Source organism: Mesoplodon mirus, assembly GCF_964341445.2.
Source record: "Mesoplodon mirus genome assembly, contig: HAP1_SCAFFOLD_1051, whole genome shotgun sequence".
Taxonomy (NCBI): Eukaryota; Metazoa; Chordata; class Mammalia; order Artiodactyla; family Ziphiidae; genus Mesoplodon; species Mesoplodon mirus.
Window position 1 is genome coordinate 10827 of NW_028295009.1, and position 13720 is coordinate 24546.

At 43.2% G+C, this 13720-nt stretch overlaps 1 protein-coding gene across 1 annotated transcript; it reads right to left on the reverse strand.

Moving 5' to 3' along the window:
* Positions 1–3872: 3872 nt before the first annotated feature.
* On the reverse strand, positions 3873–5380 carry LOC309797834 (casein kinase I-like). Its single transcript, XM_082646226.1, has one exon. It carries the CDS (start codon positions 5041–5043, stop codon positions 4033–4035), a length of 1011 nt encoding a protein of 336 aa, XP_082502352.1. The 5' UTR covers positions 5044–5380; the 3' UTR covers positions 3873–4032.
* Positions 5381–13720: the final 8340 nt, after the last annotated feature.

The following is a 13720-nucleotide window of genomic DNA, read 5'->3' on the forward strand; positions in this document are numbered from 1 at the left end:
AATGACCAGTTAAGTAAATAAATGGGAGAGGAGACACAAATCATCCCTACAGAAGAATCCCAAATTCATGTAGAAACACTCCCTCCAGAAGGCCTCTGCCTTCTCAATCTATCCCACATTTTGAGTATGGGCTGAACTTAGTGAATGCAGGTGAAAGGAATAAATAGTAACTTTATAGACTGTAGAAATCTGACAGGCACTTCTTAACCAAGTGATCAGGTTAGTATCCTTGATGTCATGAACATCTGAAATGAAGAGATAAGAAATGTACTTTATACCTGTGGTGGTCTTTCCAAAAACCCATAACTCCAGACTAATCATGAGAGAGAGATCAGATGAACCCAATTTGAGGAATATTCTACTAAATACTTGGCCAGTACTCCTCAAGGTCAAGAAAAAAAAAGTTTGAGAAACTGTCATAAACCAGAGGAAACTAGGGGGACATGACAACTCAATGCCATATCCTGGATTGGTTCCTGGAACAGAAAAAGGACATGAACGGAAAAAAATGGTGAAATCTAAATAAAATGTACAGTTTAGCTAATAATAATAATAAAATTTAGAGTTTAGCTAACAATAATGTGTCACTGTTGGTTTCTCAGTTTTGACAAATGTACCAAGATAATATAAGGCAATAACATTAAGAGAAATTTACCAGGGGATACAAATTTAGGTAAAGGATTATGGGAACTCCCTGCACCATCTTTGCAACTTTTTAGTTAATCTAAAGTCATTCCAGAACAAAGAGTTTATTTTTTTTAAATGTTACACTCTTACTTTCTCAAGTTAATATTTACATTAAATTATATTTACATTTAATTTAATTAAAAAATAATTTAACTTCAAACCCTCAAATGTCAGGATGGAAAAAATTTTTTAATTGTCACAATTGAGTACCACCTCCGTGGTATCATTTATGCATTGAAGTGGTGGTAAGAGAGGGGGTACTTACATGTTACCAAGAAAATAGAGAAAAGATATCTCTGGTCTTCAGTCCATTATGGCTGCCATTACATTGCTCACTGTCCATGATCATCTGATCTATTTGAAGATGGTCCTGTGTTAAATGTAGGTTCACCTTGTAATATTCATTAGACATCTCCCGCCCCCACCCAGTGTATTAACCTCAACAGAGGTCCCATCTCCTCTCTGGGTGCTGAGGAAAGACATAGCAGTACAGTTTAGACACACATGGTTTCATTGCCCTATTGACTCATTCTAAGAGGAGCTAAACCATTTTTCTTTGGGACAGGCCAGTTCCACTCTGTGTCTGGCAACTTTCATTTGTAGTCCTGAAGAACAAGTTTAGTTTGTTTGTTTGTCTTTTTATCAAAAATCCTTGACAAAACGGCAGGCTCAAAGGCTTCTATGCGTGTCGGAAGGGGATGCCCTCACCCTGTCTCTCTCTGTCTCTCACATACACACACACACACACACACACACACACACATACATTTTTCGTCTCCTGTAGCTGGAAAAGATCACAATAAAGCAATGTTTCAATAAATTGATATGGCCCTCCTTTCTTATAATAATGTGTGAAGTAGTATTCATTATACTTCATACATTATTATATAGTTGTCTCTCTCAACCCCACTCTGTGATTTTCTTGAGTTTAGAATTGTTTCTTATTTTTCCTCATGAACCCAGAACATAGTACAGTGTCTGATACATAGTATACATCACCAGTAAAAATTTGTCAAATGTATAAATGTGACCTTAATAGGCCAAAGACCTCAGTCTCCCCAATTTGGCTTGATTACCAGAGCCACATGTTAGAAACACTTAGCAAATTCTGGAGGTCACTGATCATCACTGAGCTGAAAGCCAGCTGAATTTCTGCAGGGATAGGGTACCAAAACACTGGGGTCCCACTTCTGACTTCCTGACTAGCACTGCCTTCATTATGCCAGTGATGCTGACTAGACCAGGATTCCAGAGGCAAACTTTTTTTTGGTATAAATGGTCATCATCCTTATGCCCAGCACTATGCCCAGCACTATACTAATATTCTCCCCAAGAAACATTTACTGGTTATTACATAAGCTTCACTCTACTAACCTATGCCTAGAGTTCTCTCTGGAAACCTCACAGTGCCAACTCAGAGTTGCCTGCAGGAACTTGTGTTGCATCTGATAAAAACAATCAGTGCTATGGCTAAGGTTTTTCATTAAGGCGGAGGTGAAGTACAAGACAAAAAAAAAAAAGATATTTGCTAGAGCCTGCTAAACTCTCTGCAGCCAGCAGCTAAGATTTTCAAATTGAACATGAAGTTTAATGTAATTTAGTATATTTGCTCAGTGTGCCATTTTACCCCTGGGTTAACATGGGAAAATGAAGAAAGAGCTAATTGCACCATTATCACTTTAACTTAACATAATGGGCCAGTACCCCAGAGCAACTGCTGTTCTCATTAGATGGTGTCACCAGGGGGAAATACTATATTTCCTCTTTCCTTAGGTTCAACTTCTTTTGTTCAGTAACTGTGTTTACAGGACACCCTTGTCTGGTTTGCCACTCTAGGTCCAGTGGCATTGTCATACTCCCACAGTAGCTTTCCTTCTCCCATGCTCTCAATATCAAGTTTTTATCCCTAATATGACTACTCTGCTTCTGAAGGTAATGCATCTCTGGAAATCATTAATAAAATGTGGAAAACACAATACTTCAGCAGATCCTGAGCCCTATTCCTGTTTCCTGGGCAAATTACATCATTTCCTTGAACCTCAGTTTCCTCATCTGAAAAATGGAGATAATAATAGAAGCTACCTCTGAGGGTTGTGAGGAACAAAGGAAGAAAGTGAATGGCTTAGCCCTGTGTCTAGTATACGGTAAATGTGCAATTGCTATATATTATGATTTGAATTAAAAATTATGATTATTAATTTAAATTATTAATTTAAAATACATTTCATACACCACCCAAAATTATTGAAAGCAATGGCAAAGGATAATAAAGGGTAATGACAAAACATGAAGAACAGGTGTCTTAGCAGCATTCTCTAAGTAAAGCAATAAAATGAAAAGTAGCAAAGAATAGGGGTGACCTTTGTATTTCCCTTTTTAATTTATATTATAGCAGATTACTCTTTCATTGTCTGTGCTTTCTAGGGGGGATGGAAGTAGTGACAAAGACAATAAAAAACAACAACAACAAGAAGCTCTGGTTTAATAAAATAACTAACATTTGGGTAGTATATAAGAGTTTTCAATTATTTTCTCCAATAATTTACTGAGAGCTACATAATACATGAATTATGAATTAATAGAGCAACAGAGATTTGGGGTTAGAAGATTTACCTTCAAGTCTCAGCTCTGCCTTTTACCAGTTGTACAAATTGAGGGAAGAACTTCATCTTTTCCATGTCTTTTCCAATGGGTAACACAGGTATGATGTTATTTCATTTACCCTACCCCCAAATGTTCTGAAAATCAAAACGAAAAAATGATGTTAAAAATGCCTCAGACACTTAATTGCCACACAGAAACCTGCACACAAGTGTTAGCTGTTACTATAGCTGTTACTATTTATATGTGGGATTCTTAACTTATTTGAGGTCATGAGAATCTGATGAAAGCCATAGATCGATCCTTTCCCCCTAAAAGATGCACAATATGTACAGTAAACACACACACACACACACACACACACAGAGTGAAGGTATTAGGGGACTCATGGACTCTCCACTGCTCATTGGTCCTACGTTTACCTTCTTGGGCCCCTGCCGTAAATCAGCCGGCTGCTTCTATTTCTCCACAGTCTTTGAGCGCTCCAAAGATAGGGATCCAATTCCCTTTGTGATTCTCTTTTTCTAGAGGAGCATTCCACATTTCGTTTTTTTGTTTTTGTTTTTGTTTTTTTTTTGCTGCCCAGAGCCAGTTTATTATACTGAAATTAAGTTCTTTACACCAGGTAAATGGTTGTCCACAACCACTGGCTAGTGTACATAATGAACTAAAATTTCTAGATTTGGGGAGAAACAAATGCTGCTCCGATCACCTGCTCTGCTTCTTCTGTTCCTTGATTCATGCTTAGAAACCTTTCATGTTACTCTTGGTTTTGTCAGTTTGCTTGCCTGTGGGGGTTTGGGCCTGCTGACCCCGCCCACTTGAAGAGGCTGCCTGCTGTGCTGCTTTCTGCTTTAACATTGTCCAATCAAATGTGTAGTCATATTGGTGATTCAGGGTCCTGAAAAGAATGCGGAATAGCTGCCTCAGGTACATGTAATCCGGGGCTTCCTCAAAGCACAGCCCACGGCAATAGTTTAAGTACATAGCAAATTCTGCAGGAAATCCCTTACATAAAACTTCAACAGGTGTGGACATCTTTTCGCTAATTTTTTCATACTTTTGCTTCTTTGTTGCAGCCTTTAGTCCTTGCCATGGCAGGCTGATTCTACTAAAATACATCAAAACATATCCTAATGATTCCATGTCATCTCGGCGACTCTGTTCAATACAAAGATGTGCATTGATGCTAGCATATCGAGCAGTGCCAGTGAGATTTTTATCTTCTCTGTATGGTATGTGTTGCCTTGTCCTGTTGTCTCTGTACTTTTTGGCCAAACCAAAATCAATAAGGAATAACTTATTACAGTGACGCCCAATACCCATTAAGAAGTTATCTGGTTTAATGTCTCTGTGTATAAAATTCTTTGTATGCACATATTCAATTCTACTGATCATCTGCTCAGCTAACATAAGGACAGTTTTCACTGTAAACCTTCTTGAACAGAAATTGAAGAGGTCTTCGAGGCTGGGTCCAAGAAGATCCATGACTAGCACATTGTAGTCTTTTTCCTGACCATACCACCGTATGTGGGGGATGCCAACCCCACCTTGAAGAATCTTACAGAGTTTGCTCTCGTACAGCAACTGGGGATGCCTGGCCTTCTGAGATTCTAGCTTCACTGCCACTTCCTCGCCGTTGGTGATGTTGATCGCCAGATAAATGTCACCGAAGGAGCCAGACCCGATCTTCCGTACCAGTTTATATTTCCCTCCGACAATGAATTCGGCCTTGGAGCCGCTGCTGGTCGCCATCCTGAGAGACGAAGATGGAGGCTGGGGCTAAGCCCCGACACCTCTAAGGGGAGAACGGGAGATCTCTAGGGCTCGTCCACGGAGCAAGGCTCCGGAGGGCGGCAGGAAGCAGAAAACGCTGGCTCTTTTCTTGGCGTTACAGGGCCCAGAGTCGGCCAAGGAGAACCTAATCACCGCTGCTGTCAGGTTTCTTTCTGCCAGGCCGCAGACTGTTGAGGGGGTTCTCACGGTAACCAGGCTGGGCCACTTGCTTCTGGCGGCCGCCGCTGCCTCACTTTCGCGGCGACGTCGCGGGCTGGAAAAGGAGAGCGGTGAGTTAGGGCGACGATACCGCTGCCACCACTGCCGCCGGCTCCCGCCCATAGGGACCCCTGTCACTCCGCCGACGCTGCCATCTTGTTACGCCGGCTCCAGCCAGCACAAAATGCCCCCAGCGCTCGGGAGCCGCTTCTTCACGGCGCAGAGCGCTCTCTCCAGATTTCTTCAACTCATCGTTGGGGACTGTTATGTGTCCCCCACCCAAGCCACTCGCTCCCCTGTGGATGTGCTCTGATTCACTTTGCATTTCTTCCAGCGTGGGATCCGGAAGTGGGTAGTCTTAGAGTCTCCCTAATTGTTCCTGATCTCTCTGACAACTGATATTTTTTCTAGTTTCATTTTGCCTCAGGTGTCCTGCCTCCAGGGGACTTTACCCATTTTCTGGCATCTGGGATATAAAGTTGAGCTCTAGTTATACCACCGCTAACTTCACACACACACTGCATGGCACACCCTACAAACACACAACGGGAAAAGAATTCTGAATATGTGAACACACATCTTGAAGCTTCTTGACTTGCTTTCTCTGGATGTCAGTGAACTGGAGACATCTACGTTGGTCTCCTCCTGCCTTTTAAACTTTCCTTGTCACCCCCGTTCCTCTTCCTAAACCCCTAACCCCTGCCAGCATGCCTGCTCTCCAGACCTTGAGTGCAGCTTACATTGACCTGAAGAAAGAAGAACAGCTAATTACTTAGTCTTTCAATAGGTCAGAAATTTTGTGTACGTTATCTCATTCAAGTAAACCCACGCAAAAAGCCCATGAAGTAGGGCTTTTAAAGGAAACTAAAGCTCAGAGATGTTAAGTAACTTGTCCAAGGCTTCACAGCCAATAACTGGAATTCAACCTCTATCTGGTAACTCTAGGTTTGCACGCTCTCCCTCGTTGTGCACGGATTCCTTTTCCTATGTAATAGCATTTACTAGTGGCCTGACATGTGGCCCCTTCCCTGAAACTCTACACTTATCAGTGGGCTTTGGAAGTTTACAGCGTTTATAAGATTTAAAGGGATTTCAGTCACTGGGCACTGGGGAAATTCTTGCAGGTGAAGGAAGGATCTTCACAATGCTGCCACACAGGTGTTTCCTCCCCCACCAGCCTTGTGGCCCACAGACTAGGTGGGAGCAGGCTACAGCCCCTCTTCCTTTTCTTTCCACCTCAGGGGGAAACGGGTTAACCCCCTTATGGAAAATAAAGTCAGCCTTCCTTGCAAGGGTCCCTGAGCTGGATTTCTGATAGTCCAGGAAGCCATTTAAATAAGAACCTCGGTGTTGAAAACCTGCCAGGTAGGCATCCTTCCAGCTTTCTGTGGCTAACCAGCGGCCCCTAGTGGCCAGTGGCTCCAAGTGCGGTGAGCGGGGAGCTTTGGCTGTTTCTGCGCTCACCTCTGGCTCTGCCCTGCTCCGTTTTCAAACACTGGATTAATGCCCCAATCAACATATTTTGCAGTACTGGGACAGCCAAATGGTGGAGTCTAAAACTCTGGGCAAAGAGGGCATGACGATGGGTGATCTTACCTGTAAAATCAGGAACCAGGCTGTCCCTAAAATCTTTCTCTTTTGAATATTCCAGACCACAAACCTAGCAGGTAGACAATACTGTTATCCGCGTTTAGCTGCTGGGTAAACGCAGGGCAGAGAGTTGAAGTAGCCAGGGACACACTGGTTAGTGGGAAAGAACAGTCAGGTTTCTGTGAGCACAGATTCTCAATTTGCCAGGCAGGCCTAAGGCAGCGTGTGTGTGTGTGTGTGTGTGTGTGTGTGTGTGTTGTGTTGGCATGACTGTGGTCTGGTTTTGGGAATAATACCGACAGCTGGCATTTAAGAATTCATCCTGAGGCAGGCAAGTGGTAAATGCTCTTATGTGGAATACCCCCTTCATTCTTCCCAGCTGCCCTGTGAGATACACATCTCCAATGTACAAATGGGAATGTGGCTTCTCGGCAGGGCCCAAACTGCCAGAGGTCATACAGATTAAAGGAGGAGCCGGGAATTAGGACCCAGCTTGTTCAACCCCAAAGCAATGGCTTGAATTTACCTTCGTGTATTGCATGAGAGTTCTCCTTGTAGCCAATCTAGGTTGTTGGTCCTTAGTACTCATTCACCTGCCATATTTCCCCCACTCCCTCCTGCTTGGCTTGGTGCTAATGAGAGTTTCGGCTGGTAAGAGCCCAGGGGACTGTGGACGTCTATTCGTCAGTTTCTCTCCGAACATAGACTTTGTATTTGGGAGGAAGTCCACTCCTCTTTGTGTGTCTGATGCTCTCAGCCATCCTCTCTGATGCTAGTGGGTGGTGGGCGGGATGGGACTCGGTCATTTCCTGGAGTCCTGGAGGGTTTCCATTGGGGAGGCACATGGAGACAGTATAACATGGTGGTCATGAGGCAGGCTTTGGAGTCCTGAGACACTGAACAGCTACTAAACCATTTAAGACTCGGTTTCCTCGTCCACTAAATGGACACAATAGTGCCTATCTCATAGGGCCATTGCAGGAATGAAATAAGACACATACATATGATATTCTTAATACAGCACCTGTCACAGGGTAAGTCTCCCTACTGTGTTCATGAGCAAAGGAACACATGGTAACATGATCTGTTTCCTTGGGAAGGGTGCCAACAGCGTCACTAACCATCAAGAGATCTGGCCCCTTGTTAGGTGTTAGCCGGTGAGATTAAGTGGTTTCCCTTGCAACATAAAGCAATTGACTTAGGGTTGTAGCAAGAACAGTGGGCTGGTGGAAGACAGCCGATGCCAAGGAGTCCCCCTCCCACAGGGATAAAATGGCTGGCAGGAGACAAACGATGACAAAGCCTTTATTGGGAACCATGATACCCAAATTCCTTGGCAGGAGAGTAGTGAGTCTTGGGAGCAACAGGGGATATAGCCACGGAAGGATTAATTGGCCTCAAAAGGAATTGCCGGGGCTTCCCTGGTTGAGCAGTGGTTAAGAATCCGCCTGCCAATGCAGGGGACACGGGTTCGAGCCCTGGTCCAGGAAGATCCCACATGCCACAGAGCAACTAAGCGCACGCTCCACAACTACTGAGCCTGCGCTCTAGAGCCCATGTGCCACAACTACTGAGCCTGTGTGTGCCACAACTACTGAAGCCCACACCCCTAGAGCCCGTACTCTGCAACAAGAGAAGCCACTGCAATGACAAGCCCGCACAGGGCTGCAAAGACCCAATGCAGCCAAAAATAAATAAATAAAATTAAATTTAAAAAAAGGAATTGCTGTGACTTAATAGCTTTATTGAATCCATGGTGTTTAGCCCATTGATTCCTGTTTGCTTTCATTCAGGGCTATGCAGGAGCGATACCATTGCTTTGCCTGGTCATATGGATTAGCCAAGATCCCTCCCGCTGTGGCCTTGTGTTTGTCCTTCTTCACATATGTCACCGTTCCCTCCTTCCCCCCTGCTTTTTTTTTTTTTTTTTTGGCGGTACGCGGGCCTCTCACTGTTGTGGCCTCTCCCGTTGCGGAGCACAGGCTCCGGACGCGCAGGCTCAGCGGCCATGGCTCACGGGCCCAGCCGCTCCACGGCATGTGGGGTCCTCCCGGACCGGGGCACGAACCCGTGTCCCCTGCATCGGCAGGCGGACTCCCAACCACTGCGCCACCAGGGAAGCCCGAAGCTGAGCTCTTGAACGGGAGTGACCCTTCAGAGAGGGTCTGTGTTGGGCTACGATGGCCTGACCTTCACACTCCACATCAATCAGTTCTTGCCGTGCACCTCGGGTGAGGAACCCAGGCAACTTCCAAACTCACTGCCAGCTGAAGGCTTTCTGTGGGAAGCACCCCCAGCAGCTGGGGCCACAAGTCCTTCGTTGAAGACATGTCCACCCCACGTGGATATTTCAAATGGAACGGTGTCTTTCAAAACATACCCTCCAATCTCCTCATTATATAGATCCTGTGGCCAAAAATAGGAAGTGACATGAAGTCCCATGTTAACAGCCCCCCAGCCAAATACTTCTTTTCACAGAAACCACAGTACCCTCCACAAAGTGCACATTTGATCAGGCCACTCCCCTATTTAGAACATATCATGGCTTTGCATCACTCCAAGGTCAGAAATCAAAATCCTTTAAGTGGACCTCAAAACCTTGCATGGCGTGGCCCCTGCTGTGTTCCCCAGCATCACATCACGCTTGCTCTGCCAGCCACGACACTGCCTCCAATATGCCTCCCACCATAGCACGTCTTTCTTCTGTCTGAAAGACTCCAGTCGATCACAACAATCCTGTGAATGACCTTATTTTGCTGTAGGGAAAAAAACCCCTTCTAGTATGTATGTGTGTTGCCAGACTTGAAGTTTGGGACATTGGTCGGTTTGTAATCAACCATCCATTGCCTAATTGCACTTGGCAGCTGCAGAATTGCTACCACGGTGATGAATATTGCTGTCCAAACTATTGGCCTTGATCTGATAGGGTGTACTGACTTGATACCCAAATTGATGTCTCCCTCCAGAGGAAGATGCCTGTTGCTTTGAAATACGTAGGTATCTGTGCATGTGCCTCTTGATGAACTGTCAAGATAGAAAAGGAAATCCAGAGCAAGTGCCAGGCAGGGCACGTTGCGGTGGGCAAGTCCCCACCTCCACTTTACTACTTCACTGGAGGTGTAAATTGTGTCAACTGTGGGTCTGCTCAGCGAACGCCCCGCATAGTGGACTGACTAGGTTCGTGTTAAAGAAGTCCTTTGGGGTGAGGGAGTGAGAATGCGTAATACAGGCTAAGAAAGACAAAAGGTAAAGCCAAGGGTGCAGAATCCTAAGATGAAGCTGTTTTACCTAGGCTGATTCAGCCTCTGGCCTAGTGAAAATCTGGGGCTCTGAGTCAAAGGCTTTGGAAAGAGTTCCCCTTCATCTCCCTCCTCTACCCCGTAACTCCTCACATTTCCGGAAGGCTTCCCCAAATCCCTCTCAGGTCTTAGAGAACATGGCTCTTTCTCTCCTCTTACCAAGACCCACTGCTTCAAGAGTGAACTCCAAGGACACATTGATCCCCACAATCTATTGGTCTTTGTGTATCGGGAATCACAGGATGGGATTTTCCAGCCACCCACCAGAGCAACTGAGAAGGGCTTCCTCTCATCCTCCCAAGCTACCACTCCTCCCAGAATCCGTATCTTATTTCTCACCTCCTCCACCTCTACCACTTAATTTGCTCTGCAGAGAAAGTCCCTAAGTTTTACTGGAAACCCAACTTCCATCCTAGTAGACCCTGTTGTCACAGAAGGGGATGAGCAGAGAATTGCAAGGCTAGCAGATGACTCCCCGGCTCATACAAACACACATGGTTCTCAGAGGCATTCTTCTCAAATCCAATGGTTGTTAACTGTCATCAACAGTTACTCTAGTCCAACTGTTACCAACTGTTGTTAACAATTTAATGATTTTCATGGACTCATGAAATTTATTTACAACTTTTTTTTAATTGGAAAGACTTTTTTATGATGGACATTTAAAAATGCATAATCTCATTATGAAATGAGGTTTCATAATCTCATTTACTATTTTTTTATTTTTAGAATCGCTTTCCACATGCATACGTAATTTACAGAGTTCATCAGTACAGAGCATTTTGGATTATTCTGTTATTCCTTAACAATATATCTAAACCTTTCTTGTGTTCCTGGATAGTGAGTATTTATGTCCCTTAGTTTCTTTTTTTTTTTTTTTAATTTATTTTATTTTTTTGCTTTATAACAAATTTAATCAGTTATACATATACATATGTTTCCGTATCCCCTCCCTTTTGCGTCTCCCTCCCACCCTCCCTATCCCACCCCTCCAGGCGGTCACAAAGTACCGAGCTGATCTCCCTGTGCTATGCGGCTGCTTCCCACTAGCTATCTACCTCACGTTTGGTAGTGTATATATGTCCATGCCGCTCTTTCACTTTGTCACAGCTTACCCTTCCCCCTCCCCATATCCTCAAGTCCATTCTCTAGTAGGTCTGTGTCTTTATTCCTGTCTTACCCCTATGTTCTTCATGACATTTTTTTTCTTAAATTCCATATATATGTGTTAGCATACAGTATTTGTCTTTCTCTTTCTGACTTACTTCACTCTGTATGACAGACTCTAGGTCTATCCACCTCATTACAAATAGCTCAATTTCATTTCTTTTTATGGCTGAGTAATATTCCATTGTATATATGTGCCACATCTTCTTTACCCATTCATCCGATGATGGACACTTAGGTTGTTTCCATCTCCGGGCTATTGTAAATAGGGCTGCTATGAACATTTTGGTACATGTCTCTTTTTGAATTATGGTTTTCTCAGGGTATATGCCCAGTAGTGGGATTGCTGGGTCATATGGTAGTTCTATTTGTAGTTTTTTAAGGAACCTCCATACCGTTCTCCATAGCGGCTGTACCAATTCACATTCCCACCAGCAGTGCAAGAGTGTTCCCTTTTTTCCACACCCTCTCCAGCATTTATTGTTTCTAGATTTTTTGATGATGGCCATTCTGACTGGTGTGAGATGATATCTCATTGTAGTTTTGATTTGCATTTCTCTAATGAGTAAAGATGTTGAGCATCCTTTCATGTGTTTGTTGGCAGTCTGTATATCTTCTGTGGAGAAATGTCTATTTAGGTCTTCTGCCCATTTTTGGATTGGGTTGTTTGTTTTTTTGTTATTGAGCTGCATGAGCTGCTTATAAATTTTGGAGATTAATCCTTTGTCAGTTGCTTCATTTGCAAATATTTTCTCCCATTCTGAGGGTTGTCTTTTGGTCTTCTTTATGGTTTCCTTTGCTGTGCAAAAGCTTTTAAGTTTCATTAGGTCCCATGTGTTTATTTTTGTCTTTATTTCCATTTCTCTAGGAGGTGGGTCAAAAAGGATCTTGCTGTGATTTATGTCATAGAGTGTTCTGCCTATGTTTTCCTCTAAGAGTTTGATAGTGTCTGGCCTTACATTTAGGTCTTTAATCCATTTTGAGCTTATTTTTGTGTATGGTGTTAGGGAGTGATCTAATCTCATACTTTTACATGTCCCTATCCAGTTTTCCCAGCACCACTTATTGAAGAGACTGTCCTTTCTCCACTGTACATTCCTGCCTCCTTTATCAAAGATAAGGTGACCATATGTCCGTGGGTTTAACTCTGGGCTTTCTATCCTGTTCCATTGATCTATCTTTCTGTTTTTGTGCCAGTACCATACTGTCTTGATTACTGTAGCTTTGTAGTATAGTCTGAAGTCAGGGAGCCTGATTCCTCCAGCTCCATTTTTCGTTCTCAAGATTGCTTTGGCTATTCGGGGTCTTTTGTGTTTCCATACAAATTGTGAAATTTTTTGTTCTAGTTCTGTGAAAAATGCCAGTGGTAGTTTGATAGGGATTGCATTGAACCTGTAGATTGCTTTGGGTAGTAGAGTCATTTTCACAATGTTGATTCTTCCAATCCAAGAACATGGTACATCTCTCCATCTATTTGTATCATCTTTAATTTCTTTCATCAGTGTCTTATAATTTTCTGCATACAGGTCTTTTGTCTCCTTAGGTAGGTTTATTCCTAGATATTTTATTCTTTTTGTTGCAATGGTAAATGGGAGTGTTTCCTTGATTTCACTTTCAGATTTTTCATCATCAGTATATAGGAATGCCAGAGATTTCTGTGCATTAATTTTGTATCCTGCAACTTTACCAAATTCATTGATTAACTCTAGTAGTTTTCTGGTAGCATCTTTAGGATTCTCTATGTATAGTATCATGTCATCTGCAAACAGTGACAGCTTTACTTCTTCTTTTCCAATTTGGATTCCTTTTATTTCCTTTTCTTCTCTGATTGCTGTGGCTAAAACTTCCAAAACTAGGTTGAATAAGAGTGGTGAAAGTGGGCAACCTTGTCTAGTTCCTGATCTTAGTGGAAACGGTTTCAGTTTTTCACCATTGAGGACGATGCTGGCTGTGGGTTTGTCATATATGGCCTTTATTATGTTGAGGAAAGTTCCCTCTATGCCTACTTTCTGCAGGGTTTTTATCATAAATGGGTGTTGAATTTTGTCGAAAGCTTTCTCTGCATCTATTGAGATGATCATATGGTTTTTCTCCTTCAATTTGTTAATATGGTGTATCACGTTGATTGATTTGCGTATATTGAAGAATCCTTGCATTCCTGGAATAAACCCCACTTGATCATGGTGTATGATCCTTTTAATGTGCTGTTGGATTCGGTTTGCTAGTATTTTGTTGAGGATTTTTGCATCTATGTTCATCAGTGATATTGGCCTGTAGTTTTCTTTCTTTGTGACATCCTTGCCTGGTTTTGGTATCAAGGTGATGGTGGCCTCGTAGAATGAGTTTGGGAGTGTTCCTCCCTCTGCTATATTTTGGAAGAG

Bases quoted from the DNA above. Each gene is read 5' to 3' on its own strand.
- LOC309797834 (XM_082646226.1), bottom strand. From the start codon at position 5,043: ATGGCGACCAGCAGCGGCTCCAAGGCCGAATTCATTGTCGGAGGGAAA.